Source organism: Urocitellus parryii, chromosome 8 (assembly GCF_045843805.1).
Source record: "Urocitellus parryii isolate mUroPar1 chromosome 8, mUroPar1.hap1, whole genome shotgun sequence".
Taxonomy (NCBI): Eukaryota; Metazoa; Chordata; class Mammalia; order Rodentia; family Sciuridae; genus Urocitellus; species Urocitellus parryii.
The window spans coordinates 21,771,668-21,788,444 of NC_135538.1; the positions used below are offsets into that span (position 1 = coordinate 21,771,668).

Sequence of the window (16,777 nt, forward strand, 5' to 3'; positions counted from 1 at the left end):
AGATTTTATCACCTGTTTATTTGATGCACCAACACCAAACCACCATAACATTACAGGAAGTCCTTCGATTTTGTCTTTTTTAATTATCTTGGCTATTTCAGATCCTTTAATTTTCACATGCTGGTCAATTCCTACTCAGCAAATAAAACTTGCACATATTTCTATTGGAATTAAATTGAATCCAAAGATGAATTGGATAGAATTGACTAAAAAAACAATAAAATACTGAGTTCTCCTAAACTTTGGAAAAAGTAAATTTTGTCATTGATTTGGTTTTCTTTAATTCCTGGAAGGAATGTTTCAGGCTTTTCATTTTATATGTCCTACACATATTTTTTTAAATATATCCCTACGTATTCAATTTGTTAAATGTTATTGTACATAGTATTTTCTAACTTCACTTTTAAATTGTTTATGATTGGCATATGAAATTACAATTCATTGTGTATACCTCATATCTAAAAATCTTCTTAAATTCACTTTAATTTCCATAGCTTTATTGTAATACCCTAGTTTTCTTATTATTAAATTATTTAGTTATTCTAATTTGTTACACACAATGACAGAATACAATTAATTTCATATTACACATATAGAGCACAATTTTTCAAGTCACTGTACACAAAGTATTTTCACACCATTCATGTCTTCATACATGTACTTAGGGTAATTATGTCTCACTCATTCCACCATCATTCCTACCCCTTTGCCCCCTCCCTTTCCCTCCTTCCTCTTTTCCCTATCTAAAGTTTCCACTCCTCCCAAGCTACCCTCCAATCACCATTATGAGTCAGCATCTTCATATCAAAGAAAACATTCAACCTTTGGTTTTTGGGGATTGGCTTACTTCACTTAGCATTATTTTCTCCAACTCCATCCATTTACCTACAAATACCATGTTTTTATTCTCTTTTAATGCTGAGTAATGTTACATTCTGTATACAAACCAAAGTTTCCCTATCCATCTACTGAAGAGCATCTGAGTTAGTTCCATAATTAAGCTATTGTGAATTGTGCTGGTATAAACATTGATATGGCCGTGCCCCTGAGTATGCTGTTTTTAAGTCCTTTGGGTATAAACCAAGGAGTGGGATAACTGGATCAAATGGTGGTTCCATTCCAAGTTTTCCAAGGATTTTTCATACTGCTTTCCATATTGGCTGCACTCATTTGCAGTTCCACCAGCAATGTATGAGTGTGCCTTTCCCCCCACATCCTCGCCAACACTTACTGTTTTTGTATTGTTGATAGCTGCTGTTATGACTGGATTGAGATGAAATCTCAGTGTAGTTTTGATTGCATTTCTCTAATTGCTAAAGATGTTGAACATTTTTTCGTATGTTTGATGATTGTATATCCTCTTTTGAGAAGTGTCTGTTCAGGTCCTTGGCCCATTTGATTTTTTTTTTTTTTTTTTTTTTTGGTGTTAAGGTTTTTGAATGTTTTATATATCCTAGAAATGAGTAGTTTTCTACTTTTCTTTCTTTATAAACATGTTGTCTGTGAATAAAGATAGTTTAATTTCTACCTCTCCAATTTTTCTTCTCTCTCTCTCTCTCTCTCTCTCTCTTACACACACACACACACACACACACACACACACACACTTTCTTGCCTTATTATACTGGGTACTATTCTCTAGTAGTGTTGAATAGAATAGATATCTTTGCTTTCTTGCTGATCTCAGTTTGGTTTTTCACCATTAAGTGTGATAAAAGCTGTAGATTTCTTTAAAATGTCCTTTATGGATGAAGTTTCCTTCTATTTCTATTTCACTGATAGGCTTCTTATTTTGTTTTAAATATGTATAGGTGTTACACTTTGTCAAAGGCTTTTTCTCTTTTGAGATGATCATGGCTTTTAAAAATATTTTGTTATTTGATGAATTACATTTGTTATATTCTTTTTTTTAAAGAGAGAGTGAGAGAGGAGAGAGAGAGAGAGAGAGAGAGAGAGAAATTTTAATATTTATTTTTTAGTTCTCATTGGACACAACATCTTTGTTGGTATGTGGTGCTGAGGATCGAACCCGGGCCGCACGCATGCCAGGCATGGCGCGCTACCGCTTGAGCCACATCTCCAGCCCTGTTATATTCTTAATTTAGGTTTCAATTGGTTTTTTTCTTCTTTTTTACATTGCTGGAATTAAACACAAGCTAGGCAACTACTCTGTGACTGAGCTAAATCCGAATCCCTTCTAACTTTTTAAGGAGAAAGTTTAAGATAATTGATTTAAATCTTTCGTTATTCCTAAAATTTAAAGCTATAAAATTCTCTCTAGTCACCACATAAGCTGAATCCCATGTTTTAATATATTTTAATTATTATTAAGTTTAAAAAATAAAAAAAAATTTTGGACAGAATGCCCTTATTTATTTATTTTTATGTGGTGCTAAGGATGGAACCTAGTGTTTTATACATGCTAGGCAAGTGCTCTGCCACTGAACTACAACCTCAGCCCCTAAAAATATTTTCTGATTTCTCCTGAGATTTCTTTTTAGATATGTGGGCTATTTAGAAATGACTTGTTAGGTTCTAGATACTCAGAAATTTTCATGATTTTTTTCAATAATTTCTAATTTTATAGTGGTCAGAGAACATATTCTATACGACCTTCAATACTTTTAATGGTTTATTGAAAACCACTTTGTGGTTCTACAAGTTGGTCTATTGTGGGCGATTGTTCCATGTGGACTTGAAAGCTATGTTAATCCCACTGTTGCTATTGCTGCTCAAATTTTCTAACTCTTAACTGACTTTTCTGCATATATTCTATTATTACTCAGAGAGTAATAATAAAGTCTCCAAATATAATTGTGAGTTTGTATGCTTCTCCTTCCAATTGTGTCAGTTTTTGTTTCACATTCATTAAAGCTGTTACTACATATATAAATATTTAGAATTGATAGATCTTCCTAAGGCGTACATCTTTTGAATCATTATCTCTGTAAACACTTGCCCTGAAGTTTATTTTGCTTGATATTAGCATAGCCACTTGTGCTTCTTATGAAAAACATATAAGAGTTGACTTTTGATCTATTATTCAGGTTGATGATCCTGGTCTTTTTTCTGGAGTTTGTAGGTCATTAATATGAAATTATTCACATGGCTAGGCTTCAGTCTTTCATCCTGTTATTTGTCTTTTCCCCATCTGTTCTCTGTTATCCACCCCACCTGCCCCCGTCTTTTCCTGTCCTCTTTGGATTGGTCTCCCCCATTTCATCTCTGTTTGATGTATTGCATTATTAGCTACACCTCAATATTTTGGGGTGGTTACTCAAGTAACTTCAAATCTATCTTAAAATAATACTATACTTCTTCACATACAATGCAACAAATTACAATGTACACCCACTTTCCTCACTCAACCTTGTGCTATTTTTTCACATATTTCATTCTAATTTTGTATAATATTATCCAATTGTGCTATTATTTATTCTTTAAATAGAAAATTACAACCTATAGCTAACATCATATTCAAATGGAAAACAAGACAAGGATGCCCACTTTTGCCACTTCTATTCAACATAATATTGAAAGTTCTTGCCGGAAGATTTAGGCACAAGAAAGAAATAAAAGGCATGAGAAATAGAGAGATGACACTTAAAGATGACACTCAAATATGTGGAGAATCTGAAGATTCTACAAAAATATTTATTAGAGATAATAAATATACCCAGCAAAGATGCAGGATACAAAGTCAGCATATCAAAATAAGTTGCACTTTTATATGCTAGCAATGAACACTCTGAAAAGTTAACAATTTCATTTATAGTAAAATTAAAAATAATAAAATACATAGGAATAAATCTAACCAAGGAGGGCAAAAGACTTGCACACTAAAAACTACAAAATACTGCTGAAATAAATTTAAGAAAACATAAATAAATGAAAAGATATCCTGTGTCCAAGGATTGTAAGACAATATTGCTAAAGTGACACTACTACTCAAAATGACCCATGGGTTCAATCAAATCTCTGTTAAAATCCCCAAATAGTATTTTTTACAGACATAGAAAAAAATTTCTAAATTCTATATGGAATCTCAAAGAACTCAGAAATAAGCAGAACCACTTTGGTTATATTTTGAAGCACTCACTCAATTCCTAATTTCAAAACTGTCATGTTATGGCAATCAAAATAGGGTGGTACTGCCATAAAGACAGATTTATCAGACAATGGAACAGAACAGAAAGTCCAGATTAAACCCTCAAATATATTGTCAATTGAGTTTTAATAAGAGTGCCTGGATCATTTAATGGGGAAAACAGTCTTTAAATGGTGTTAAGATAACTGGTTATCTACTTGTCCAAGGATGGATTTGAAAACTTACCTTAAGGCACACACAAACTTTAACTCAGACTGGATCAAAGACCTTTTAAACATAAGAGCTAAAACTATTTAAAAAAGAAAACACAGGGGACAAGAGTTGTAGCTTTAGATCTGGCATTTTTTTTTTTTTTTTGGATATGACACCAAAAGCAGGTACATGAGAAGAAAAAAGTAAATTAACTAGAATTTGTCCAAATTCAAAAATTTTGTACTTTAAAGGCCACTATCAAGAAAATCAAGAGCCGGTACACAGAATGATAGGAAATATTTGCAAATCATATATTTGATAAAGGATTAAAATTAACCCAACTGAGCCTCTGGCCCTAACTTCCAATTGAAAAATATGGGATAAAGGAACAAGTTAAATATTAATATGACTAAACAAGCAGACAAATATAGAACATGAGGCATTCTAAAAGACAAACAGTCTGGTAGGGTAAGATTTAAAAAAACGGAAAAGAAAACAAAGGGCAGCATGTAACCCTTGACTGAATCCTGGATTGTGGCTTGGGCCGGGTCTGGGGCTGGGGTGAGAGAAGTTTGAAAGACATTCTTAAAATAACTGGGAAAACATGAGATTGTGTTTTAAGTGTGAGAATAGCATTGTGGTTATACAGGAAAATGTACTTATGTTAAAAAATGTATATTGAAATATTTAAGGATAAAGTGTGGATATTTGAAACTTAACTTTTAAATGGTCTGCCAGAGAGAGAAAGAGAGAGAGAAAGAGAAATGTTAACACTGTCAAATGTCAGCAGAAGGTATATGGGTGACCATGCTACTCTTCCTTCCTCTTTTCTAGATGCGAAAAATTTCAAAATAAAAAGGTTGGAATAACAAAGCTATGAGCCACTAAATCATTTAAAAAAAAAAAAAAAGAGCTGTGGATATCTGAAACTCCATGGAACTCTTGTGGAACTGCTTAAACTCAGTTCTGCAAAGCTCCTTGTTCTTAGTCACGGTGCAAATGGTATCCCCTGGAGTCACATAATAACACCAAAAAGGCACAGTGGTTATCTCATGTTGAGACAGAAAGAAAACAGAATATGCAGAATTGTTTGGGGGAAAGGATAATATATACTATATACATTATACAACATACACATTTACTTTTAATTTTATATAATTGATAAAATTACTTTTTTTAAAGAGAGAAAGAATTTTTTTAATATTTTTCAGTTTTTGGTGGACACAACATCTTTATTTTTTTTTTTTTAATTTTTATGTGGTGCTGAGGGTCGAACCCAGCGCCCCGCGCATGCCAGGCGAGCATGCTGCCACTTGAGCCACATCCCCAGCCCAATAAAATTACTTCTCGCTAGGCACTAAGCAACTCAGTGACACCCTGTCTCTAAATAAAATACAAAAAAGGGCTAGGGATGTGGCTCAGTGGTCAAGTGCCCCCGAGTTCAATCCCTGGTTCCAAAAAAAAAAAATTACTTTTATGTAATTGCTACTATCAATTTTAGAGTATATAGGAGGTATGATGATTGGGCCAAAAGTTAAACAGAAGCTGGGTGTGGAAGTGCACACCTGTAATCCCAGTGACTCAGGAGGCTGATGTAGGAGGATCACAAGCTCAAAGATAGCTTCAGCAATTTAGCAAGGCTCTAGGGAATTTAGTGAGACCCTGTCTCAAAATAAATAATAAAGAGAGTTGGGAATATGTCTCAAGTGGTTGAGCTCCCTTGGGTTCAATTCCAGGTACAAAAAAAAAAGCCAAACTGAGTCTCAAAAGTGAACCAAAAAGTGCACACACCTGGATTGATGGATGGAGGGGGTGGAGGTGGGAGAGGCCGGCCTTCTTTAATGGCAAGTGTGCACTGCTTTGCTGATCGAATTGCATTAATGAAGTCTTCATGCTGCTGTCTCCAGTTAGATTTCCTTACAGATTGATGCTGTAAGAAAACCAACCAATATTAGTGTAGGCTATATACCCCTCAATTACAATTTCTTAAAAAGCTGGGATCTGAACTTATAGAACCAAGACTGAAATTCAGAGAAAAAGGAGAATTTATTTTTCAAAAGCTCTATTTAAAGAGATTTGGACACTATGGTCATAAAGTCTGCAAGTGACAATAGTAGTAAGGAAAAACAAAAATAAAAATCTGGGGCTGGGGAATGTAACTCAGTGGTAGAGTGCTTTCCTAGCATGCATGAAGCCCTGGGTTCCATCCCCAATGCTACAAAAAATAAATAATAACAATGATCAGAAAAACAAGCTATACAACTTTAAAGGAAGACAAAATGGCAAGATTAAATGTGACTTTCTTAATTGCTAAATTTAAAAGCACTGTAATGAAAGCATAAACAAGATTTTTTTTTCCACATCTGGAAAGTGTCTGAAATATATTTGGAAATCTAAGTGACCAAGATTATAAAGAGAAGGATAAAGGCAAATTATACTTAAATGACATTACAATGCCTTATCAAGCAAAAATAAAACCATAGAACTGAGGAATGGGCTTCAATGTACTTACTATAATAAAGAACAATGAAGAAGATATTGCTAGTACCTGGGAGTGAGTAGTCTTCCTCACTGTAAGAATGTCAGTGCCCTGTAATCTTTGCTTCAAGGAGTTGAAAGGTTTACGCTTTTTGTTGAAGAGTTTTCTACATATTGGTCCATGTCTTTCCTAGACAAGGAAGGGAAGGGATTGGAATTTTGAAAATGCACGTTACAAAGTTTTTAATCCCTAGGTGTACTTACCCCCACTCTCCCCATAGTGACTGGCTTGCTCCTTCAGAACCTACATTTTCCTTAACTCTCAGACCACAGCAGATCAAATCTAGTTGGTTCTCTTCAACCATCTTACATGGAACTAGATAATGTGTTTGGTCAAAGACAATACAAGGCCCTTTACAGCTCCTTGGATCTTGATCATCTCCCAAAGGCCCAAGCCTTAAAGGCTTGGTCCTCAGACTGGTGCTACAGGGAAGTTATGGAACCTAGAGATTAACCCCTCCTAAAGCAGGAGATCTTGAGGTCATTTGGGGCATATCCTTAAAGCAGATTGTGGGACTCCAGTCCCTTCCTTCCTGCTTTCCTTTGCTTCCTAGCTATGAGGTGAGTGATCTTGCTCTAATACATGCTTCTACCATCATGATGTGCTAGCTGCCTTGCCACAAGTCCAAAGCAACAGGGCCAGTTGATCATGGTCTGGGTCCTCCAAAACGGAGAGTCAAAATAAACCTTCTCTCTCTACCAATGGATTATCTCACGTATTTTGTTAGAGTAGTGGAAGGCTAAACACAACAGCTACACAGCTTCAACTTTGCTTTTATGTTTAACTTTAAAACTTGGGCACTATGCTGTTTGCTCCAACCAGTAATCCTTCAGGTACTCAACATTTCTGGCACAAGGACTGGAGGACACTCACATAGAGCTCTGCCTATGTACACCTTCTTAAATCAGTTCTTGTGCCCCTATGGGGTCACATCAACTTCTTCACCCTCTTCCTTGGTGGATATGTACCACATAATAGCTATCATTTACAAAGTTGCGTTGTCCAGACTCAATAAAATACAGAGTATAAAAATCACTGCGTCTGGTTAAACTGAAGGAGAGAGATCAGATCACTTGATCAAATGTTGCTCCCTGTAGTCTGGAGATAAGCTTAGGGAGTAAAACCCAGAACTTCCAAAACATACTTGTCATTTAAATGTGATCCCTCTCCGTATGAACCTCCTAGGTCTCACTACTCTCAGGAGGTGCAGCTCCAAGCTGGCAAAGGTAAGGGCAGTGCCCTGGTGAATTAGAGGGCCAGAGCAGGTCCTGTGGGCTTCCCCTCTGGTTTCAATGAGCTATAATGCAGGAAAACTAAAAGAACAGATATTTTATTTTTAAAATCCCTAAGTAAAACCCACCAGTTTATTGTATAGCCTCCAAATGTAGATTCTAGTTCAAATCCTTTATGTTCCATGAAAGTGTCCTTGATCTGAAATGTCCTGACCAATGATTGTCTTGTCATCTTAGATTTTTTTTTTAAAAAATAATCTTTCTTGGGAATCTTTACAACGTTGGGGTCTATCATCTGCTTGACCCCCTAACTTTGAAATAAGCTTTTATTCAACTTGATAGCCATCAAACCAGGGAACTTGATACACAGCTTGAATTTGGATCAGGACTTATATCCATATATTATTTTGTTCAAATGGTCTAAAAACCCTGAAATTGGAGGGCTCTGTATACGTGGCAAAGCAGAAAACAGGAAGGCTAAAGGACTTGTCAGAATAGTGACAAATTTGCGGCTAAAAGCCAAGTTTCCAGATGCCTGAAATTCAATGCTCATTCCTCTAGACTAGCTAATTTCCCTGGTGTTTTGGCCTTGAAATTTGAATTTTTGATGCTTAAAGAAAAGGCGGAAGAGCCAAAACCTCTCAAGGGATAACCGGCTGTGCCAAGACCCTTCCATCTGGCATGGTTTTAGGAAGACCGTGGTAAGTAGGGACACTTTTCAACGTGGCAGCGGCAGCCTGCCTCAGTGTCCTCCAAGCCTGGCAGCCATAGGTGATGCTCTTCTCTTTCCTTGTCTCCCCTCCACATCTGTCTTTAATCTTGGCACCACCACCTCCTCACTGACTTGACAGTTCATTTAACTTCAACGAAACACATCTATACAAAATGTCTTCATGTTTACCAGAACATCTGCTGCAAAGCGTCTTCCACAGACTTCACAGGGAAATAACTCCTGATTGCCATCTGCATAAGATTCAAGAGCACATTATGTTAGTTTCATGGAATTGCCTGGCCGAGAAGAAGTGACTGACTGGAGGTGACCTCAATAGCCTGAGGCACTCGGTCTTTTCCCTCTCTACCTCTGCTTCCTCCTCTTAAAAGATCCTTTGTAAACTCACCTGTTTTCCTTTCCTCATATAAACTTCTCACTTTACTAAACAAGTAAATTCCATCACCTTTAGTCAAACCAGAGTCTATTTATTTGGTGTTTCAGATATTCTTAAATAGCTATGCTTAAGACCTAAGTACAGGGCTGGAGATGTGGCTCAGCGGTAGCGCGCTCGCCTGGCATGCGTGCGGCCCGGGTTCGATCCTCAGCACCACATACCAACAAAGATGTTGTGTCCGCCGAGAACTAAAAAATAAATATTAAAAAAATTCTCTCTCTCTCTCTCCTCTCTCACTCTCTCTTTAAAAAAAAAAAAAAAAGACCTAAGTACAAAGTCAGTACCTTAGCATAAGGTTATAAATGATCCAACATCATCATCTTTGGGATTCTTTACTCGGCTGAAGGCCTAAGTGCCTATGATAGCCCCGGTGCCTCAAAAAGCCCACAGTGAGGTGCTCAGTAAGTCCTGGTTGAAGGTGTAAGCCAAACAAGAACTGAATTTCTACCATAGGGCCACTCACTCATTCAATAAATCAAATATCTACTATATGCAGCTCTGTGGAAATCCTGAGAGAGAAACCATATATGAGGTTCAGCCTAGAAAAATAGAAAGATGGCTGAGTGTGGTGGTACATGCCTATAATTCCATAGACTCAGGAGGCTGAGGCAGAAGGATCGCAATTTCAAAGCCAGCCTCAGCAATTTAGCAAAGGCCTAAGCAACCCAGTGAGAGCCTGTCTCTAAATAAAAATAAAAAAGGGCTGGGGATGTGATTCGGTGATTAAGTGCCCTGGGTTCAATCCCCAGTACCACACACACACACACACACACACACACACAAAAAAGGAAGACAATTTTTTTAAGTGGTTAGAAAAGTATCAAAAGAAAAACAAAATTCTGAAGGTTTAAAAATTTCTCATATATATAACTTCCTTTTGGTTTCTCTGCCGTATGTAAAGATTTTAAAAAGCAGTTTGAGGTCTGAGCATGGAGATTTGATATTAGAATCATCATGTGGGCTTTACAAATAAGGGAACAACCAGGGGCTGAACTGGAAGTGGAAGAGTCACGTAACACAGGTGAGAAGAGAAGAAGGGAGTTTGATTTAAAAGCTGAAAGTGGATGCCTGCAATGGAAAGGGAACCATGTCAAAGATTCTATGCCCTGACTAGCCTGGGGGTGGGGGTGGGGGTGGATTGTGGCAGAGAGAGAAGGGAGCTGAGGACCATGCTCAGCTCACAGGCAGAGGGCCTGAGAAGATGTGGGGCTGCGGATGGAAACAGGGAGCTTGAAGAAAGGCCATCTTAGGGAGGAAAATGACCTCAGTCTTGGAAGCACAGAGTTGAAATCGAGTCATGCAGCCAGCAGGAGGGAAACGGGGAGGTCAGGGTCAGACACACAGATGCAGGCTTTGAGGAATGAAGTCAAGGCAGAGACTGCCAGGGAAGGAGTCATGGAGAGAGAAGTACAGAGAAGATCCTTGGGGGAAACTCACATTGAAGGGCCAAGAAAAGGAGGACGACAAGCCAGGAGAAGCAGGAGAGAGCAGGGTCATGGAAACCAGGGGGAGACAATTTGCAAAAGGAAGGTCTGGTTAACAGGAAGCAGATGGTAGCCTGCTGCAGACGTTGTTGATTTAAACAATTTTTTCTCACGTCTGTTAATTCGTATCGTATTTTCAACTCGGGTCATCCACCTCAGCACACACGAAGATCTCTCTTCCCCCCTCTTCTTTGGGCCTCTGGACTCTAAAACTAGGTCTTAAATTTTACTTTCAGCAAAGTTACCCCAACCCTCCACATGCTTACTTGTAAATAAAAATGTAAAATGTTGCTTTTTCTAAAACACTTGCAAAGGATAACTCTTTTTATGAATATGACTAACATTTATATGTTCTCCTTTTCCCAAAACTCCTTCTCTATTTATTTGTCCTTCACAGCACCCCTGAAAGACAGCGTTGGTACTATTTTAACAGAGAAGAAAATGGAGACACAAGGTTGGGTGATGTTTCTAAAACCTCAGGTAACACTGAGACCTGAACCCGAGTCTCCATCTACAAGTATTCAGACTATAAATTCGATCAGCACTATAACTATAAATCTACTATGTCAGCATGTAACCTTCAAAGCAACTAGAAATTCCTAGAGAATCAATGACCTTGGGTTTAAATCAGTGAGTTTTAATTAATTCAAACAGTATAAAATAATGACAGATATGCCAGGTGCAGGGGCACACACCTATATAGTCCCAGCTTTTTGGGAGGCTGAGACACGAGGATCACAAATTTGAGTCCAGCCTCAGCAATTTAGCAAGACACTGTCTTAAAAAATACATAAATAAAAAGAACTGGGGTTATAGCTCAGTGGTAAAAGCCCCTGGGTGCAATCCCCAGTACAAAGCAGAAAAGACCCAATAAGATCAATTCAAAACTTGGATACAGACAGACTACTACATGCCCAAGTTTGAAGCTTGTCTATTTCCTCACCAGCGAAACTGAGCGTGGGGATCAAAGAGTTGCATAGATTATGGCACCATACATTGAATCACATGAAAATCATTACAACCTTAAAAGAACCCTTTGCAATAACCAAAATTCCCTCAGTAGGTGAATGGTTAAACTGTGGTATATCCATACCCTAAAATATTACACAGCAATAAAAAGGAATAGTACTTATACTTGCAACAACCTAGCTGGATCTAAATCTTGAGGAAAAAGTCATTTTCTAAAAGTCATATACTGCATTATTCTATTTGAATGTCAGTCTCAACATATAAAATTAAACAGATGAGAAACATTAGATTGTCGAGGGATAGGATCTGTTGTGTCAGGGGTAGAATGAGGGAGATCTTCACATGATGGAATCGATCTTCACATGTCAACAAAGAATTCTTAGGTTCTCTGCAGTCCAGAACATGCAAATATTTAGCAATATCAATATCTTCGATGGCCCTATGGCAAGGGGCTGCCACAATGCCTCAATTTATCAACTAAATCTAGGGAACATAGGTCATGAAATAAGAAAAGGAACTAAAAACCATTCAGTTTGGATGACAGAAAGAATGCCCCATTTAATTTTACTCTCTCTGCCAAGCTCCAATGAAACTGCAGTCAAGGGACAAAGCGGCATGGAAAAAGAACCCAGAGGACAGAGAGGAAAGTTAACAACAGAAAACTGGTATCTAGAAAGCTGTTAGACATGGTAAGTGACATGGAAGACTTAGAACTATTTCAAAATCTGTTTCCCAGGGGAGAACTGAGAACCACATCACACCACAGAACCCAAGTCATAGGAACCCTGGGGCACCATGAAGCTCTGTAACTGGTGCAGGTGAATGAGGATGAAGAGTGTTAAAGTATGAAGAACCAAGAGGAAATCTGAACCACCATCCCCCACATCCCGCGGGGAACCTCTGGATGACTGCTCGTTTCTCTAGCTGCCTCTTCTCTGGAAAGAAGGTCTGCACACTGACCAATGCAAGGGACAGCTGAAGGTGTGGGTACTACAGCAAAAACAGGCAGCTAGGTAGGTACAGATACTTATTCACATATATGACCTTCTCATTGTGGTAATTAGGTCCTATAAAGTCACCGAATCCCTGAATTAGCAAATACAGAACCACTGCTCGGAAATGCAGGGTTAGGTTTCTGTGGATCTCAGGTCAAACAAAAAAATATTTGACAATGGATCAATACAAAACCTTACTTAATGTGTGTTCCTGTTTAGAGACATCTACTTAATATATATTGCTGACCCAATAACATTGAATTCATGCCAACTAGCATTCATGCCTGAATGAAACTTACCTAACACACGTGCCTTTAAGGCACATCACAGCCTGGTGCTTAGGAACACTAGATGGCACTTCAGCACTAAGCTTGGCAGCCATTTTAAACAATGAAATCATCATCAAAAAAAAAAAAAAAAGTACCAAGAATGGAAACAGAAAAAAAAAGGAGAGCTAAGTCGACAAGTTGACCCTGAAGAGCACTTGTTTACAATATGAGACATTAAACCTGAGGGCACACCTTGTTTGATCTCATTTGGGAGTGTTTGTTGGGTTCCTTTTTTACGACTATGTATATCTCCAAAAAAGACTGTAAAAGTGCCGTGAGTAGTTTTGGGTGTTAGAAGGAAATTTTAGCCAGTGGTAGATTTGCAAATAGAGAATCCATGAATGAGGACCGACTGTAGGTGCATGTATCTAGATGTACATGTATGTGTCCATATGTAAATTATAGTGGCTAACCTCACAAAAAGTTACACTGAAAGCAGAGAATACTACATGCCTCTTCTTCCTCTCCTAGGCTTCCAGAACTTGCCTGCCAGACCCTTACCTTCAAGGCAGAATTGAATTAAAACTTCCCTGGTAATCTAATCATCCAACTAGGAAATACCTGAAAATACTGACCCTAGGTGAGCCCTACAACCCATTCTACAACAAAGCTCAGTCTATTCAATGCTACTTGACCATCAGTGCCAAGACATGTCTTTACGTTCTTAGGGTGGTATATCCAAAGAAATCTGACCAACGTTCTGTTCTCTGTTTGGCTCATTTGACCACGACCCAATGAAGTTTCTGCTCTTTCCTTTACATCTTTATGTCAAGGTGTGCTAAGGATGTTTATCTCATCACACAAGATTGTATGTTAATCTTGAGATGGGAATAGATCATGGTTAGCTCAGAAGCAGAAGATATAACCCCCTAAGCACAGTTCTTCAGATCCAGACTGTTTACAGACAACTAAAATGTTAACCAACTTGAGTTCCTGGTTCAGAAGATACAGTTTGGGCTACGGGTGATGGGTAGAATAAACATATTAGCAAACTTGTAATTACTGTGACTTTATTCTCCAGAATAAAATCAAATCTTTAAGTATGGAGTATAATCAGCCTAAATCACAATATGCTTCAAAATTGAGATTAGTCACGTTCTCCTAAAGTGGTAACTTACTTCCTAGGACTCATCACCTCACTCAATAACAAGAACACATGGGACTCCTATGAACTCTAGAAACTGAAGTCAGTCCCAGAGTCTGTTTGGTTTATCCTTTCAAGGATGCCTTCACAGCAAATGCTGACTTCATTGAGCTGGATTTATGCTTCTTTTTCAGCTGTTCCAAAATAAAGAAGATTCTGCATTCAGATATACCATAAAGATGACTCAGGGAAAAAATATGCATAGTAGCCTAGATCATTGATGTATGACTGAAAGTTTCCTGAGGGGAAAGAATAAAATGAAATTGAGAATAGGTCTACAGATGTACAGGCCTATTAGTTCTACTCTTAACTTGAAAAGTGGGCATGTTTTGCAAGTTTCACAACTAAAACATAAGGCCATTAGAATTTTTACCTTCTGCCCTTTATCTTTCTTCTATCTTTTAATTAGGACAAACTTGAGAAAACAAACCAGTATCAAGACACATGAGGAAACAAAAGTATAGACAATATTAACAGTAAGGTCACAAGGCAGTCAGAGTTCTGTTGTTTACCTGAGTTGATGTGATGACATCACAATGATATTGTGGGATACAGTGTGTCACAGATGACAAATGGACAGTTTACAGCAGTTAAGATATTCAGAATTAAATATAATAGTAGCACTGAAATATCTGAAGTGGCTTTGAACCAATTGTGGACCATGCTTAAACCAAATAAAATATACAGGCAAATTCTTCTCGACTTTGTTCCTTCTCTGGGATCTTAGGTCTTCCTCCTTGTTAATCCCAGGAAGTCCAAGCACTAGAGTTACTTCTAAGTATTTTCTGAAATGCCTTTCCCATGTGCCCATTCACTCATATCCTACTTAGAGATTCTACAAATGACAGGGACTATCTTAAACACTGGGATAAGGCAAAAACTTTCTGCCTTCCTCTACTGAGAGGAGACTAAAAAAAAAGAGTTTCAGATGTCAACAGATGTCATAGAAAACCTAAAGCAGGGGAGGATAAAGAAAGCCAAGAAAGCGGGTATGTTATTTTTAAACACATGCTCAGGAAAAAGCTTATGGAGAAGGGGGCAACTAAGCACAAACTTAAGAACCTTCTAAGGGATCAGTAAGTACCAAGGTCCCCATTACAAGTGGTACTCAGCCCAGTGCCGGCACTGCCAGTTATCTTTGATGCACACACCCTGCCTCCTCTGATCTATGGTTCTTGAAGGCAAAATCCTTTATCTCTGGGAACTGCCATCATTTAGCAAGGAGCATGTATGTTCCGTTTCCAGACACTGTTTACAGACGGCTAAAATGTTGGCCATCTTGAGGCCTGATGTGGAAGACAGTTTGGGGCTAGGGGTGGTGGGTGAAATAAAACAAAATATTAGCAAATTTGTTTTAATTTCTGTGACTTTATTCTCCAAAATAAAATAAAACCTTTAAGTAGGGAATATAATCAGCCTAAATTATGATATGCTTCAAAATTGAGGTTGGTCACATTCTCCCAACAGCAAAATACATCATATGCTGACTTAAAACTTGAAAGTAGCACCAGAATCAAGTAATATCAAATATCTACAACACTCTTGCTGGTTTTGAGAAACTTCAGTTGAGAGAATTACCAAAATTATCAATCCTTTCAGGATTTACATCCCCTATATTCACATAAGCCACCAACTGACTCTTTGCTTCTACAGGTTGGCATTTAGATACTGGTACCCAACTTCTATAATAACAAGCTGTGTAGCCATGCTTTTTATTTATTTATTTACTTTTAAAAAATCAATGTTGATAGAATACCTATGCTGTTGGTTTTCATATAACTCTTTAAAAAAAATTCATTTGGCAGAATAAAGTGACACCTATCAGCTCTGGAAAAACCATACTCAAATTAAGTCCAGATGAAGACCCTTCTAATAAGTCAGATATCAAATTCAGCTCACCTGCCAAAAATGGCTCTGTCCCAGCCATGCTGTTCCTCATTCAGATGAATAGTGTCCACAGATTTTCAGAGTCCAGTCCATATAACACCACATTAGGCAGGGACACATGAACAAGGGCCACTTGTCAGTTGCAAGAAGTCACAGTTTACCAAATAATTAACAATTGTGATGGTGTCACTGCTTAAACTTTGGAACAGTTGATGTTACACAAAACAACTCACTGAAAGGAGGGAAAGTTTTCAATCTGTATTTTAATTAAGCATAAGTGGGTCTGAACATTAAATATGGTTGAAAAGATTAAACTTTCTAGTTTAAACTGAAGTGAATAAATATCTGATTTTCAGCTAGGGATTCTTTAAAGCCAAAGAGGTTGTCTTGATTACTTCTTCAGTTTCTCTGTTTCCTGACTTCACTGTTCCTAAATCCCATAAGATAGTCATGCAGTCACATAACAGGAAATCTAAATGCTAACAACTTTAATATTAAGTTTCCCATCCTTCTGAAATGTTCTTTTTGTATACAGCAAGGGAAAACAGCTTCCTACTAGAGGAATGTTCTCATGAAAACTATTCTCATCACTGAGCAGAATAAACTCAGCATTTCAAAATTGAGTTTAACCAGGCCACTTTTCTACATACAGCAAATTAAACCATGTAATTCCTGAAAAGGCGTGGAGAAGTTTCAAAGAAATATTTGAGAACATCTGCGAAAAACAACTAT

At 37.6% G+C, this 16,777-nt stretch overlaps 1 protein-coding gene across 1 annotated transcript in view; it reads right to left on the minus strand.

Annotated features, from left to right (window-relative positions):
• Positions 1 to 16,717, minus strand: part of Zc2hc1b (zinc finger C2HC-type containing 1B) — a 44,986-nt gene extending 28,269 nt beyond the window's left edge. The window contains exons 1-4 of the mRNA XM_026397610.2: positions 16,058 to 16,717; positions 8,973 to 9,034; positions 6,849 to 6,968; positions 6,092 to 6,230 (exon numbers count right to left, since the gene is read on the minus strand). Coding sequence (XP_026253395.1) covers positions 6,092 to 6,230; positions 6,849 to 6,968; positions 8,973 to 9,034; positions 16,058 to 16,097 — 361 coding nt within the window. The 5' untranslated portion in view covers positions 16,098 to 16,717. The remainder of the gene's footprint in view (positions 1 to 6,091; positions 6,231 to 6,848; positions 6,969 to 8,972; positions 9,035 to 16,057) is intronic.
• Between the last annotated feature and the right edge of the window lie 60 nt (positions 16,718 to 16,777).